The sequence below is a fragment of the Theropithecus gelada genome, chromosome 1 (assembly GCF_003255815.1).
Source record: "Theropithecus gelada isolate Dixy chromosome 1, Tgel_1.0, whole genome shotgun sequence".
In the NCBI taxonomy this organism is placed as follows: domain Eukaryota; kingdom Metazoa; phylum Chordata; class Mammalia; order Primates; family Cercopithecidae; genus Theropithecus; species Theropithecus gelada.
This window is the reverse complement of record NC_037668.1, coordinates 82800543-82815215: the sequence shown is the minus strand read 5'-3', so window position 1 is coordinate 82815215 and position 14673 is coordinate 82800543. Positions and strand designations below refer to the sequence as shown.

The window sequence follows — 14673 nt, the reverse complement described above, 5'->3', positions numbered from 1 at the left end:
AAAGAGACAATTATAAAATAATATGAAAGAACGGTGACAAGGATGCACACTATTTAATGAGCACCTGGTTGGGGAGGGGAGTGCTATAAATGTTTTAGAGGTGGCCCTGAGCTGGCTTCGGAATGTGTGACGTGAACTCCGAGAAGGGGATGGGAAAGGGCATTCAGAGGTACTAGCTTGACCAGCAGGGCAAAAATGAGGAATGCTGAGGCCCAGGGGGCCTTCTAAGAGTGCATGTCAGGGCAGAGATGAATGGAGAGGGAACTGGATAGGTATGCAAGGCCAGACAGAGAAGAGCTTGGTATGTCATGTTTAGCTTCTAAACTAAAACGTCTCGAAAACTTCCTAAAATTCCATATGAAATGCAAACGGCGCTGGATTTCAGCTTTTGCTGGTAACTGTGGCAGCTCCTCTACACTGGTTGCTGAGTGAGGGCAGGGCCATCTGCTTTGCTCACCACCCTACCCGAAGCTTGCAACACTGCCTGGCACAGAGAGGGTCTGGAGAGTTTACTCGGGCTGAAATGCCTTCCTTCATTCTTTCTCCTCCGGGCCTCGATCTGCCTCAGTCAACTGGAAAAAGAGGAAGAGTGCCAGCCATAGCCTTCCACGCTTCCAATGGCCTCTGGAGTTCACGAACAGGTCTTCACCTTTCTGGGCTGCTTCCAGGTGTATACAATGGAGCTCACCACTCCCCACCGCCCAGGACTGCTGTGTAGCTCAAATGAATTCGTGGAAAGCGACCCCTAAAAATGAAAAGATGCCTCTGGAGGCCTTGCGCACACCGAGTGGCACGACGACCTGCTGAGGTTATCGCCAGGTTTCCATCCTCCGCGCCCGGGAACCGCCTGCCCGGCCAAAGGATGACTGACTCAGGGCCGGGGCGCCTCCCAGCCCTCGGGCGGAAAGCCACTGCAAAACCGCTTAAGGCGCGTTTGGAGGAGGCGGCCCGCAGCCCCGAGGGCCGGAGGCCCTGAGCGCCAGCCGCCCGCCCCCGGTATCCGCTGCGGACCCCACCGGCACCCAGTCCCTGCCACCCCCGCCTCGCGCGGCGGCGGGGAGAAAAGGGTGGAGCGGCCCGACTCCTGCAGCCAATGAAAGCTGCGGGTTCCTGGTCCGATCCCCGGCGCGGCTCGCCATTGGTCGCCGCCCGGGTCTCGGCCCACCGGACCTCGGCGACCCGAGCCAATCGCGAGGCGGCGGGCGATCCCGGGCTCCCCTGGCGGCAGGCGGCTGGCGCAGAGCTGGCCAGGCGCGGAGCTGAAGGCAGTGACAGGGGGCGCGAGCCCGCAGCCCTCCCCGCGCGGCGCCGCATGATGGAGCCCGCCGTGTCGCTGGCCGTGTGCGCGCTGCTATTCCTGCTGTGGGTGCGCGTGAAGGGGCTGGAGTTCGTGCTCATTCACCAGCGCTGGGTGTTCGTGTGCCTCTTCCTCCTGCCGCTGTCGCTCATCTTCGATATCTACTACTACGTGCGCGCCTGGGTGGTGTTCAAGCTCAGCAGCGCGCCGCGCCTGCACGAGCAGCGCGTGCGGGACATCCAGAAGCAGGTGAGCGGCGCCGGGTGCGACCGGGACTCAGGGCTGGGGGCGGCGTGCGCGGGGATAGCGGGACGCGAGGTGGTGACGGGAGCTGCGGTGCGGGGGCGGCCTGGACTTCCCGGGGGGGTGGGGAGCTGGCGTTGGAGAGGGGTTGAAACGAAACAAAAATGTGATGGGGTCAGGGGAGCAGAACAGGCAAAGTGCCCACTGTATGCAGGGCATATGCGGGTACCTGGAGGGAGATGAAGAAGGGAAAGAGGGGGAGGTGCGCAGCACTCAGGTAACTCTCACCTGGCCCAAACATTTCAGAGAAGGAAGGGCTTCCGGGAGGTGGAGCTGGGTCTAGAGATTGGGAAGTATGGGAAATGATTGGGGGAAGGTGTGTAGGTGGAGGGACTGGTGTGAGCAAAGGCTGGGAAGCCTAAAAGTGCAGGGCGCAAGCGGGAGAACGTCGGAAAGTCCGTTTGGTGCTAGGCTGGAGGGAGGCCTTGATGCCAAGGCCGAGTTTGGACTTTATTTTGTAGCAGCAAGACGCTTTTGATTGGGTTTAGGATAGAAGACTAAAGCAAGAAGGTAGAACCCAGCCCAGAAGCGGGAGGGAAGAGCCGCACAGCCTCTGGTGACGGAGGTCTCACTCCTTGACAAAGGCAGTCGGTCCATCTCTCAGTTCCTCAGGCACCCACGGAGCCTGTGACCTGCTGTGGCTCACAGTGGAGCCTCTTCTGCATCCAGGGACCTGGGCAGTTTCTTGACTCCCTCTGCTTCTCCTTATGTTCCTCTCTTGCTGGCATCAGGTTGCAGAGCTTCTGTTTCCTGCTGACACCCTTCCGTAGGTGTAGCAGCCTCCATATTCTGCTTGCTCCGCGCTGGGTGCTGTAGGCAAGAGCATGAAGATGGATGCGGAGAGACATTCCCATGAGGCATAAGACCTGGGGCCTGGTGGGAGAACCCAGTGTCTGGAAGTACTTTGCCCTGTAGCTCTGGATTTTGCTGGTCGCAGTCATGGCTCCAGAGCCTCTGCCTGTCCTCCCTCCCCACCTGCACCCTGCTTCCTAGCTGTTTTCTCGAGTTCAAATTCTCCATTTACCTGCTTGTCTCCCCTGTCAGACTGTGAGCTCCTAGAAATCAGGGACTGTTATGTGACTCGCCTGTGGCCCGTAGGACCTGGCTCAATACAGCCTAGCGAGTGCTTATTAATCTCAGCTAAGCCACAAGGTTCACTGTGAGCAGAAAGACAGGGGCCCAGCTGGACTAGCCTCTACCCCAGACCTGCCATGTGCCATTGCCATCCTCACAGCAACCCTGGTAGATGTTGTGCCTATTTTGCAAACAGGGAAAATTGAGTTTCAGAGTGTGAGTCATGTGCTCAGGAAGAGTAGTCAGTAAATGGGGCTGGAACCTGGGTTAGCTTGATTTCAGAGCCTGAACTCTGACATTTCTTCTTTCCCAGGCTTTCCCTTCCCCCCTGTAGGTCTGGTTTAGTTGCCTCACACCTGGCTTGTAATAGCTGTCTGACCCAGTTGCCCTTTTTTCTGGGCTCTCTCTTTGGCCTCCAGCTTAAATGCAGCACCCCTAATCACTCGCTCCCATCTCTGGGCTTGTATCAAACTCCATGGCTGCAGATTCAGGCAGGGACAAAACCTGGTTGGTCATGGAATCCCACCTATCATCCCTTTTCCCCCAAATCACAGGAATCTCTTCCTTAATACCTGCCCCCTACTGGCTCCCTGGCCTCTGATCAAAGGATAGTCCTTCCCCATGTTGAGCTGTTTGCCTGGCCAGCCCCAGTGCAGCCTTCTCCGGGAGACCTGACCAGTATTTGACCAGACTTTTGGTTGCAAGTGAAAGAAACTCAATTCAAACTGACTTGAGCAAAAAGGGATTTTATTGGCTCAGGTCCTGAAAAGTCTGGGAGTACAACTGGATCAGGCATGGCTGGATCCAGGATCTCTGTCCCCCATCTCCATCTGTCCATCCCTCTGCCATCTGTTGGCCCTGCTTTTCTAGGTTGACTTCATTCTCTGGAGCCTCTCTCCTTGGAGAGGCCCCAACAGTTTCTGGCTCATATCCAACCAGCTTAGCAACCCCAGTAAAGAGAGAGTGGCTGTCCTGGAACTGGTCTCATTGGCTTGACTTGGGTCATAGACCCATCCCTTAACCTGTCTCTTTGGCCAGAAGGATAGAATCAGACCTCAGTCACGTACCCACCTCGTGGGGCAGGGGAGTAGAATCAATCTCACTTGGACCAAAGGAAATCCACTTTGGTGGATTTTTGAAGTGGATGAAGGGGATTTTTGAAGTGGATGAAGAGGAAATGGAGGGTCACAGGTCAAAACCACAAATATCCACCTACCTGCACTTGTCTATCTCAGCAGAAAAGAAATACTTCATCCTGCGTTTCTGGTGGGCTTGTCATCCATGGGCCATTTGTTCTGTGTTTTGTGCTCTGGTCACTTACCTTAGAGGTTTTGTAAAACCTCTTCCTTCTATAGGCTTGGTGGTCCTTCCCTGCTCCTCCTCTCCCCCTCAAAGTGATGCATGAGTTAACATATACAAATGTTTAAACAGGCCTTGGCATGTGATAAGCCTCCATACATGTTAGCTATTACCCTGTGAACTGTTACCACAGCCCCATCTATCCTTCCTGTCCTGAAGTCAAACAGTCCTGGCTATGAATCTCTGCTCTGCCATTTACCAATTGTGTGACTTTGGACAAGTTCTTTTGCTTTTGAGTTTCCTCATCCTCAAAAAAAGGATGTCATCCTAACTTCCTGGGACTGTTGTAAGAATTACACAAGACAGTGTGCAAGGAGATGCCTAGTGTGTTGGGAATACTCCGTAAATGGTCATCATTTTTATACTTGCTATTATTACCATTACAAAACCTTTTCTGAACTTCCCAGCTAGAGTTAATGTTTTCAGAACACTTTGATCCTCTATTCTAGCTCTTTCATCATTCTGCCTTATGGTGTAGCAATATGTTGGCTTTTCTGTTAGCCCTGCTGGCCAGGGAGGTGCCAGAGGGTAGGGCCAGCAGGTCTTTTCATCGTTCTGTTTCTCCAGTGCCTGATGGAGGCATCATTCCCAGCTCCCTTTCGATGAAAGCAGGGCTGCAGGCTGCTCGGGGGATCCCCAGTGGGGCCAGCTCACCCTCTGTCCTGTGGTTGCAGGTGCGGGAATGGAAGGAGCAGGGCAGCAAGACCTTCATGTGCACGGGGCGCCCTGGCTGGCTCACTGTCTCACTACGTGTCGGGAAGTACAAGAAGACGCACAAAAACATCATGATCAACCTGATGGACATTCTGGAAGTGGACACCAAGAAACAGGTGAGAGTAGCACTTTTCCGGGCTCTGGGAGCAGGTGGGGCTCTGCCCCTGGTGCAAATGACTCATAGGGAAATGATTGTAGCCAAGGGCATCCCAGAGTGGACAGGACCAATGCCCACAGTCATAGAAGATACTCCGTGCCATTGCTGTCCTTAAGCCTCACAGCCACCAGGAGAGAGATGGGTCATAATAGCTCCGGGGAACCCTTTGTGTTTCCACAGGAAGTCAGGAATGGGGAATTCATGAGCAAAAATGAGAGGCAAAAAGGAATCTACTTACCCCTTCCTGATAAGGAGGTGTGGTAGTAAAAAATGGGCTACAGAAGTGACTGAGAGGCGTGGGTCTTGTTACAAGCTTCCTGGAGACCCTCTTGGTTAATAGCCTTTGAAATGTACATACTCTTTGGCCCATCTAGTAATTTTACTTCTTGAAACCTGGCTTAAGGAAAAAAGGAAATAGACTTCAATATAATTAAAGATGCCCAACACAGAGCGATTATATCACAGTATTATTTCTAATTGACAGCAACACAATATCCAATAATAGGGGAGTCATTAAATATGGTATATCTACTTGATGGCATTTTGTTATTATTGTGAGACCTTGGCCAAGTTACTTAATCTCTCTATGCCATTTTTTTAACAGCTTTATTGATGGATTTAAAGTGTGGTGACACTATTACCACAATCAAGACAACAGACATACCCATCACACCCCAAAATTTCCTCATGCTCCTTGGTAATCCCTTCCTCTAACCCCTAGCCCTACCTCTTCCCCGACCCGCCCCCCACAGCCTTAGGCAAACAATGACCTTTCTGCCACTATAAATTAGTTTGATTCTAGAGTTTATATAAATGGAATCATACGGTGCTTTTTGTTTGTCTAGCTTCTTTCACTCAACATCTTTATTTGGAGATTCATCCACATTGAAGCGTGTGTCAATAGTACATTCTCTTTCACTGATGAGTCATATTCCCACACATATTGTGTGGACGTATCGTAGTTTATCCATTCACCTACTGATGGACATGTTGATTGGCTCCAGTTTGGGGCAATTACAACTAAATTGGAACATTTGTGAACAGTGTTTGTATGGGCATATGCCTTCCTTTCTCTTGGGCAAATACCTAGGAGTGAAATGGCTAGATCATGTGGTGGGTGTACATTTAACTTTTTAAGGAACTGCCAAATTTTTTTTCCAAAGTGATTGTAGCATTTTACATTTCCACCAGCAGTGTGAGTGTTGTTCTTGTTCCACACTGTAATAAACTTGGTATGGTTAGTCTTAATTTTAGCCATTCTAATAGATGTGTAGTAGATTTTCATTGCACATTTCCCTAGTGACTAATGATCTTTTCATGTGTGTGTTTGCTATTTGTGTATCTTCTTCAGTGAGGCCTGATCAAAGCTTTTGCCAATTTTTAAAAAATCAGGTTGTTTTCTTATATATTCAGGAAACTTTTTTTTTTTTTTTAAACTTTTAAGTTCAGTGGTACCTGTGCAGGTTTGTTGTATAGGTAAACGTGTGTCCTGGGGTTTGTTGTACAGATTATTTCATCACCCAGGTACTAAGCCTAGTACCTATTAGTTATTTTTCCTGATCCTCTCCCTTCTCCCTCCCTCCACCCTCTGATAGGCCTCAGTGTCTGTTGTTCCCCTGTATGTGTCCATGTGTTCTCATCATTTAGCTCCCACATATAAGTGAGAACATGCGGTATTTGGTTTCCTGTTCCTGCGTTAGTTTGCTAAGGATAATGGCTTCTAGCTCCATCCATGTTCTTGCAAAGGAGCATGGCTGCATAGTATTCCATGGTATACATACCACATTTTCTTTATCCAGTCTATCACTGATGGGCATTTAAGTTGATTCCATGTCTTTGCTATTGTGAATTGTGCTGCAGTAAACATACATATGCATGTGTCTTTATGATAGAATGGTTTATATTCCTTTGGGTATATACTCAGTAATGAGATTGCTGGGTTGAATGCTACTTTGGTTTTTTGGTCTTTAAGGAATCACCACACTGTCTTCCACATGGTTGAACTAATTTACACGCCCACCAACAGTGTATAAATGTTGCTTTTTCTCTGCAACTTCTCCAGCGTCTGTTATTTTTTGACTTTTTAATAATAGCTATTCTGACTGTGTGAGATGGTATTTCATTGTGGTTTTAATTTGCATTTCTTTAATTATCAGTAATGTTGAGGTTTTTTTCATATGCTTCTTGGCCACATGCTTGTCTTTTGAAAAGTGTCTGTTCATGTCCTTTGTTTTTAATGGGGATGAAACAGTTCCTTTTAATGGGGATGAAACAGTTCCTTATCGATGCTGGATATTAGACCTTGAAACAACACTCTTTATTAGATTCATGATTTGCAGATATTTTCTCGCAGTCTACAGCTTCTCTTTTTAAAAACCAGAAGCTTTATTTATTTTTTCTTTTTAAAAAACCAGAAGCTTTATTTATTTTTTCTTTTGAGACAGAGTTTCACTCCATCGCCCTGGCTGGAGTGCAGTGGCGCGATCTCGGTTCACTGCAGCCTCCACCTCCCAGGTTCCAGTAATTCTCCTGCCTCAGCCTCCTGGGTAGCTGGGATTACAGGCATGTGCTACCATGCCCAGCTAATTTTTTGTAGTTTTAGTAGTAGAGACGGGGTTTCACCATGTTGGCCAGGCTGGTCTCGAACTCCTGACCTCAGGTGATCTGCCTGCCTTGACCTCCCAAAGTGCTAGGATTATAGGTGTGATCTACCACGCCTGGCCAAATCAGAAGTTTTAATTTTTCCCAATTTGTTAATTTCTTCTTTTATGCATTGTGGGAGTTTTGTTTGTTTGTCATTTGTCTGTTTATATTTTTGTTTTTTGAGACAGAGTTTTGCTCTGTGGCCCTGGCTGGAGTGCAGTGGTACTATCTTAGCTCTTGGCAACCTCTACCTCCCGGTTTCAAGCAATTCTTGTGCCTCAGCCTCCCAAGTAGCTGCAATTACAGGTGCGCACCACCACACCTGGCTAATTTTTGTATTTTTAATAGAGAGGGGGTCTCACCACATTGGTCAGGCTGGTTTCGAACTCCTGGCCTCAAATGATCCACCTACCTTGGCCTCCCAAAGTGCTGGGATTACAGGTATGAGCTACCGTGCCTGCCCTGCTTTGTGTTTTTGATGTCTTATTTAGAAATCTTTGCCTATCCAATGTCAGAAAGTCTTTCTTCTATATTTTCTTCTAGAATTTTTATAGAAACCTTAAAGTGAAGCTCTCTGGACCTGGAGGTTTCTTTGTGAGCAAGTTTTTAAGTACAAATTCAATTTCTTTAATAGATATTGGGCTCTTCAGTTTATTTATTTCTTCTTGGGTTAGCTTTGGTAGTTTATGTCTCAAAGATATTTGTCCATTTCACTAAGTTGTATAATTTATTGACATAAAGTTCACAATACTTCCTATAGACATATGTAGCAATATGTCAAGTCTTTCATTCTTGATACTGGTATTTTGTTTCCGTTCTCTTTTCTTCCTAAACAGTCTGGCTAAAGGCTATTGAATTTTATTGATCTTCTCAAAAACTAGCTTTGATATCATTGATTTTTCCCTTTGTGTGTGTGTGTTTTGTTTTCAATTTCATTGATTTCTGCTCTGGTCTTTATTATTTCCTTTCTTTTCTTACACTGGGTTTAATTTTACTCTTTTTCTGGTTTTTTAAGTTTAAAGTTTAAGTCATTGACTTAGGCCTTTTTTTCTTTTCTTTTTTTTTTTTTTTTTTTTTTGAGACAGAGTCTGGCTCTGTCGCCCGGGCTGGAGTGCAGTGGCCGGATCTCAGCTCACTGCAAGCTCCGCCCCCCGGGTTTACGCCATTCTCCTGCCTCAGCCTCCCGAGTAGCTGGGACTACAGGCGCCCGCCACCTCGCCCGGCTAGTTTTTTGTATTTTTTAGTAGAGACGGGGTTTCACCGTGTTCGCCAGGATGGTCTCGATCTCCTGACCTCGTGATCCGCCCGTCTCGGCCTCCCAAAGTGCTGGGATTACAGGCTTGAGCCACCGCGCCCGGCCAGGCCTTTTTTTCTAATATAAATGTTTAGTGCTATAAATTTTCCCCTAAGCACTGTTTTAGAGGCAGCTCACAAATTTCTGTTTTCTTTTCTTTTTATTTCAGTTCAAAACACTTTCTGATTTCACTTTTGATGTCTGCTTTGACTCATGGATTATTTAGAAGTATGTTAATTTTTTATCATTAGTTTTGAGCAATTTTACTATGATGTGCTTTGGTATAGTTTTCTTCATGATTCTTGTTTGGAATTTGTCATAGTTTTTCATCAAATCAGGAAATTTGGGGACCATTACTTCTTCATCTATTTTTCTGTCCCCTCCTTTTTCTCATCTAGTTTAGAGACTGCTAGGCCTATATAATATTAGGCCATTTCAAGTTCTTCTACAGCTCAGGTCACTGAGGCACTGTTCATTTAAAAAATTTTTCCTCTCTCTCATTTTGGATGATTTCTGTTGCTGTGTATTTAAATTAACTAATCTTTTCTTCTGCAATTTCTAATTTGCTGTTAGTGCCATCCATTGTGTCTTTCATTTCAGACACTGTGGTTTTCATTTCCAGAAGTTTGATTTGGATTTTTTTTTTTTTTTTTTTTTTTGAGACGGAGTCTTGCTCTGTCCTCCAGGTTGGACTGGGTACAGTGGCGTGATTTCGGCTCACTGCAACCTCCACCTCCTGGGTTCCAGTGATTCTCCTGTCACAGCCTCTGGAGTAGCTGGGATTACAGGTGCGCACCACCGCGCCTGGCTAATTTTTTTGTATTTTTAGTACAGACGGGGTTTCGCTATGTTGGCCAGGCTGATTTCGAACTCCTGATCTCAGGTGATCTGCCTGCCTTGGCCTCCCAAAGCACTGGGATTACAGGTGTGAGGCACTGCACCTGGCTGGATCTTTTTAATATATTCTTAATGTCTCTACTTAAATTTTTGAATATAGAAAATATAGTTATTACAAATGTTTTGATGTTCCTGTTCGCTAGTTCTAATATCTGTGTCAGTTCTGGGTCTGTTGTCTTGATTGATTTTTCTCATTGTGGGTTGAATTTTCCTCCCTCTTTATATGCCTGGTAAAATTCTGTTGGATTCTGACATTGTGATACTTGACATTTTACCTTTTGGGGAGCTGGGTGTTTTTATATTCCTATAAATTTTGAGTTTTGCTCTAGGAGGCAGCTATGTTACTTGGAAATAGTTTGATCCCACTGGGTCTTGATTTTTTAGATGGGGCCAGGGCAGTATTTAATCTCGAGTTAATTATGAGGCAAGATCATTTTGAGTACTCTACACAGTGCTTTGTGAATCATCAGGTTACCAGTCTGGCTTGTGGGAACAGACACTATCTCCTGCCCTGTCTGATCCCCTGGTACTATTACCTGTTATCTTTTTTTTGTTTTTTATTTTTAGATGGAGTTTCACTCTTGGTGCCTAGGCTAGAGTGCAGTGGTGCAATCTCGGCTCACTGGAACCTCCGCCTCCCGGGTTCAAGTGATTCTCCTGCCTCAGCTTCCTGTGTAACTGGGATTACAGGCGCCCACCACCATGCCCAACTAATTTTTTGCTTTTTTTTTAGTAGAGGTGGGGTTTCATCATGTTGGCCAGGCTGGTCTCAAACTCCTGACTAACCTCAGGCGATCCACCCGCCTTGGCCTCCCAAAGTGCTGGGATTATAGGCATGAGCCACCACACCCAGTCTATTACCTGTTGTCTTTTCTGGCAGTTTTTTACCTGGCTTCAGCTTCAGGTAACAGCCTCACGTGTATTTACCGATTAGTACTCAGTTGAATTCCCAAGGACGCCTTTTCCATTTCTTCAGTTTTTTTCTCTGTGCAACTCTCTCCTCTCCAGTACTGTATCCTGCACGCTCTACTCACCTTGGTCTTCTGAAACTCTCATCTCCATCCTTTTTTTTTTTTTTTTTTTTTTTGAGACAGAGTCTCGCTCTGTCATCCAGGCTGGAGTGCAGTGGTGCAGTCTTGGCTCACTGCAACCTCCATGGGTTCAAGTGATTTTCTTGCCTCAGCCTCCTGAGTAGCTGGGATTACAGATGCCTGCCACCATGCCCAACTAATTTTTTGTATTTTCAGCAGGGGCAGGTTTTTGCCATGTTGTCCGGCTGGTTTTGAACTCCTGACCTCAGGTGATCCACCCACCTCGGTCTCCCAAAGTGCTGGGATTACAGGCATGAGCCACCATGCCCAGCCTCACCTCCATCTTTTTAACTCTTAGAAAGTCCACTGGGCTCCACCTGGGTTTCTCTCCCTGCACTGCCTAACTCCAGGCAGTTAGATGGGCCATCCCTAGAGCTCACCGTTTTTTAAAATCATTTTTTATTTTTTATTTTTTATTGTTAGGTCTCGCAGTGTTGTCCTGGCTGGTCTCGAACCCCTGGCCTCAAGCAGTCCTCCTGCCTCAGAGCTCACCTTGTTTGTTTCCTCTCTCTGAGGGATCACTCACTTTCATTGTTTATGTCCACTACATTGAAAACTCTTATTTCATATATTTTGTCAGGTTTTTTTTCAGGCAGCAGGGTAAATCTGGTTCCTGTTGTTCCACTTCGGCTAGAAGTCGAAGTCCAAGGGATGTATACATTAAAAAATCACGTGTTCCAAGAATGTGTAATGATAACAGATGATGGTCATAGTATAGTGTTACATTTTAAAAAGGCAAGATAGAAAATGAGATATGCTTTTTGTTTGTGTGTGTTGTGTTAAAACATACAAAATAGTGTGAAAGGAAAATCTTGGGGCCCCCCAAATTACTAAAATAAGGGGAAAGTCAAGCTGGGAACTGCTCAGGACAAACCTGCTTTGCATTCTATTCAAAGTCTTCCCTCTGCTCACTGAGATAGATGCACATTCTGATTAGCTCCTTTGGAAAGGCTTATCCGAAACTGAAAAGAATGCGGCCATTTGTCTGCTACCTACGTGTGACCACGAGCCCTCTCCGTGCTTCAAGTTGTCCCTGCCTTCCTGGACAGAACCAATATACTTCTTACATATATTGATTGATGTTTCTTGTCTCCCTAAAATGTATAAGATCAAACTGTGCCCCACCCTCCTTGGGGACATGTTGTCAGGACTTACTGAGGCTGTGTCATGGGCGCACATCCTCAACCTTGGCAAAATAAACTTTCTCAATTAACTGAGACCTGTCTCTGATATTTTGGGTTCACAGTACCAATATAGTATGTGTGGGGAAAAAAAAAGTAAATACACTCTGTTATTAATATTAGTAACTCTGAAGAACTAGGATGGGTGATTTTTTTTTTTTTGAGACGGAGTCTCCCTCTGTCACCCAGGCTGCAGTGCAGTGGCAAGATCTCGGCTCACGGCAACCTCCACCTCCAGGGTTCAAGCGATTCTCCTGCATCAGCCTCCCAAGTAGCTGGGACTACAGGTGCCCGCTACCACGCCTAATTTTTGTATTTTTAATAGAAATGGTTTCACCAAGTGGGCCAGGCTGGTCTCAAACTCCTGACCTCAGATGATCCACCCGCCTTGGCCTCCCAAAGGGCTGGGATTACAGATATGAGCCACCACGCCTGGCCAGGATGGGTGATTTCTGTTTTCTTCTTCACTTTTGCTGTATCTTTTAAGTGAATGAGTATTTCTCCTGCAATTTAGAAAAGGATAAATCAAATATTTAGTATAAAGATACTTGAAGAGCGAGGTTAAACACTAGCTAACCGAGAGCCAGAAATCACATTCCCTGTAATTAAAGACAATGTTCTAGAAAGAGCCTGTAAAGACTGTATAGGAATCCCTGCAGTGAGTATTTGGGAAGGTTTGAGATGACACCTTCTGTGTGTAGGAGCTCCCCTTGGGCCTGGCAACCTCCTTTTGACCCAGGGTTTCTTTCCTTGTGTCAACAGATTGTCCGTGTGGAGCCCTTGGTAACCATGGGCCAGGTGACTGCCCTGCTGACCTCCATTGGCTGGACTCTCCCCGTGTTGCCTGAGCTTGATGACCTCACAGTGGGTGAGGACCCTATATTAACGGGCAAGAAGAGACACACGGTCCTAGGACCGGAGCTGATGGGCCTTGGCCACCCTCCATCTAGTCCTGGAATCGCTGCTATTCCATCTGTGACAGAAGTCATTCTGTCTCTTACTTGCCTGCTCCAATGACAGGGTGTTCACTGCCTGCTGTTCCATTTCTGAGCAGCTCAGGTTATCAGAAGGCACTTTTAATTTCTGGTTTGAATCTGCTTCCCTGTGACTTGTTCCCGTTGCTCCAATTCCACCCCATGGAACACACAGAATAAATCTAGTCTCTCTTCTCCTCCCATAGGATTCATAGCCCCCAAAGCATCTTCTTCTTTAGGGAAAACACCTTCAGTTCTTTTAACTATTCCCATGGGACAGGGCTTCCTGTTACCCCTTCAACCTCCCTTTTCATTAAAGTCCATCTCAAGATGAATGCACAAGATTTCTAGGTTGAGTCTGGCCAGAGGTGAGGTTTGAGCACCCTTGACAAGGTCTGCTCGCCACCCCCTTCCTCTAAGGATGCCCTCATGCTCCCATCTAAGCCCCTCCTTCCCTCTCCTGCTCTCTAGATTGACAGGTGGGAAATCTCCCCTAAGTCAACAGCCCCATTTCTGCTAGCCTACCATGCCTCCCTCAAGCTAGGAGGTCCCCCAGCTCCAACCCACTCCCAACCCTGTGCCCACAGCTCTCCTTACTGACACTTTGTGTGATGTCTCTGCAGGGGGCTTGATCATGGGCACAGGCATCGAGTCATCGTCCCACAAGTACGGCCTGTTCCAACACATCTGCACTGCCTATGAGCTGGTCCTGGCTGATGGCAGCTTTGTGCGATGCACTCCGGTGAGTTCAGCGATGGGAGACGTCCATGCCAGCCTGCTCTGGGCATTAAGGATCCTGAGGTCAGGGAGGTGGCTCTTCTAGGTGTGCTTCATTTCAAATACCTGTTCAGTCTGGGTCTGTATCCATAACAAAAATTTGTATACCCCTTATGAGCTTGGGCAATGTTATAAATGCATTATGTATATATTAAGACATGCGTGTAATCCTTCAACAACCTAATGATCCCTATTTTATAAATAGGAAACTAAAGCTCAGAGAGATTAATAAATTTGCTATAGTCACACAGCTGGGACTCAGACCCCAGTAATCAGGCTCCCAGGTCCCTCCCCTTAGCCATTCATTATGCCATCCTGCCTTTCTGGAGGAAGTCAGGCCTTGACATCAAAGCTGTGTTTCTTAACACTGTGAGGTATAGTCATGTGTCACATAACAGTAGGGATATGTTATGAGAAACAAGTTATAGGCAATTTTGTGATTGTGCAAACAGAGTGTACTTACATAAACCTAGATGAGATAGCCTACTTCACACCTAGGCTACGTGGGATAGCCTACTGCTCCTTGGCTACAGACCTCCACCGCGTGGTACTGCGCTCAATACTGTAGGCAGCTAGAACACAATGGTATTTATGTGTCTAAACATACCTGCACTTAGAAAAGGTACAGTAAAAATACCATATAAAAGATGAATGGTACACCTATATAGTGTACTTACCATGCATGGAGCTTGCAGGACTGGAAGTTGCTCTGGGTGAGTCAGTGAGTGAGTGGTGAGTGAATGTGAAGGCCTGGGACATTACTGTACACCACTTTAGACTTTATAAACTATACACTTAGACTACCCTAAATGTATTTTTTGAAATTTGCTTTCTTCAATAATAAATTACTGTTAGCTTACTATAACATTTTTACTTTATAAACTTTTTTTTTTTTTTTTTTTTTTTTTTTTT

General features: G+C 46.5%; 1 protein-coding gene across 4 annotated transcripts in view; it reads left to right on the top strand.

Annotated features, from left to right (window-relative positions):
• Positions 1-822: 822 nt before the first annotated feature.
• Positions 823-14673, top strand: part of DHCR24 (24-dehydrocholesterol reductase) — a 37512-nt gene continuing 23661 nt past the window's right edge. For 2 of the 4 annotated variants that reach the window (XM_025365809.1, XM_025365803.1), the window contains exons 1-4: positions 823-1546; positions 4708-4863; positions 12773-12878; positions 13608-13726. In XM_025365809.1, coding sequence (XP_025221594.1) covers positions 1094-1546; positions 4708-4863; positions 12773-12878; positions 13608-13726 — 834 coding nt within the window. In that variant the 5' untranslated portion in view covers positions 823-1093. Of the gene's footprint in view, positions 1818-4707; positions 4864-12772; positions 12879-13607; positions 13727-14673 lie in introns of all 4 variants that reach the window. The other 2 variants (XM_025365819.1, XM_025365828.1) reach the window with 2 other exon arrangements.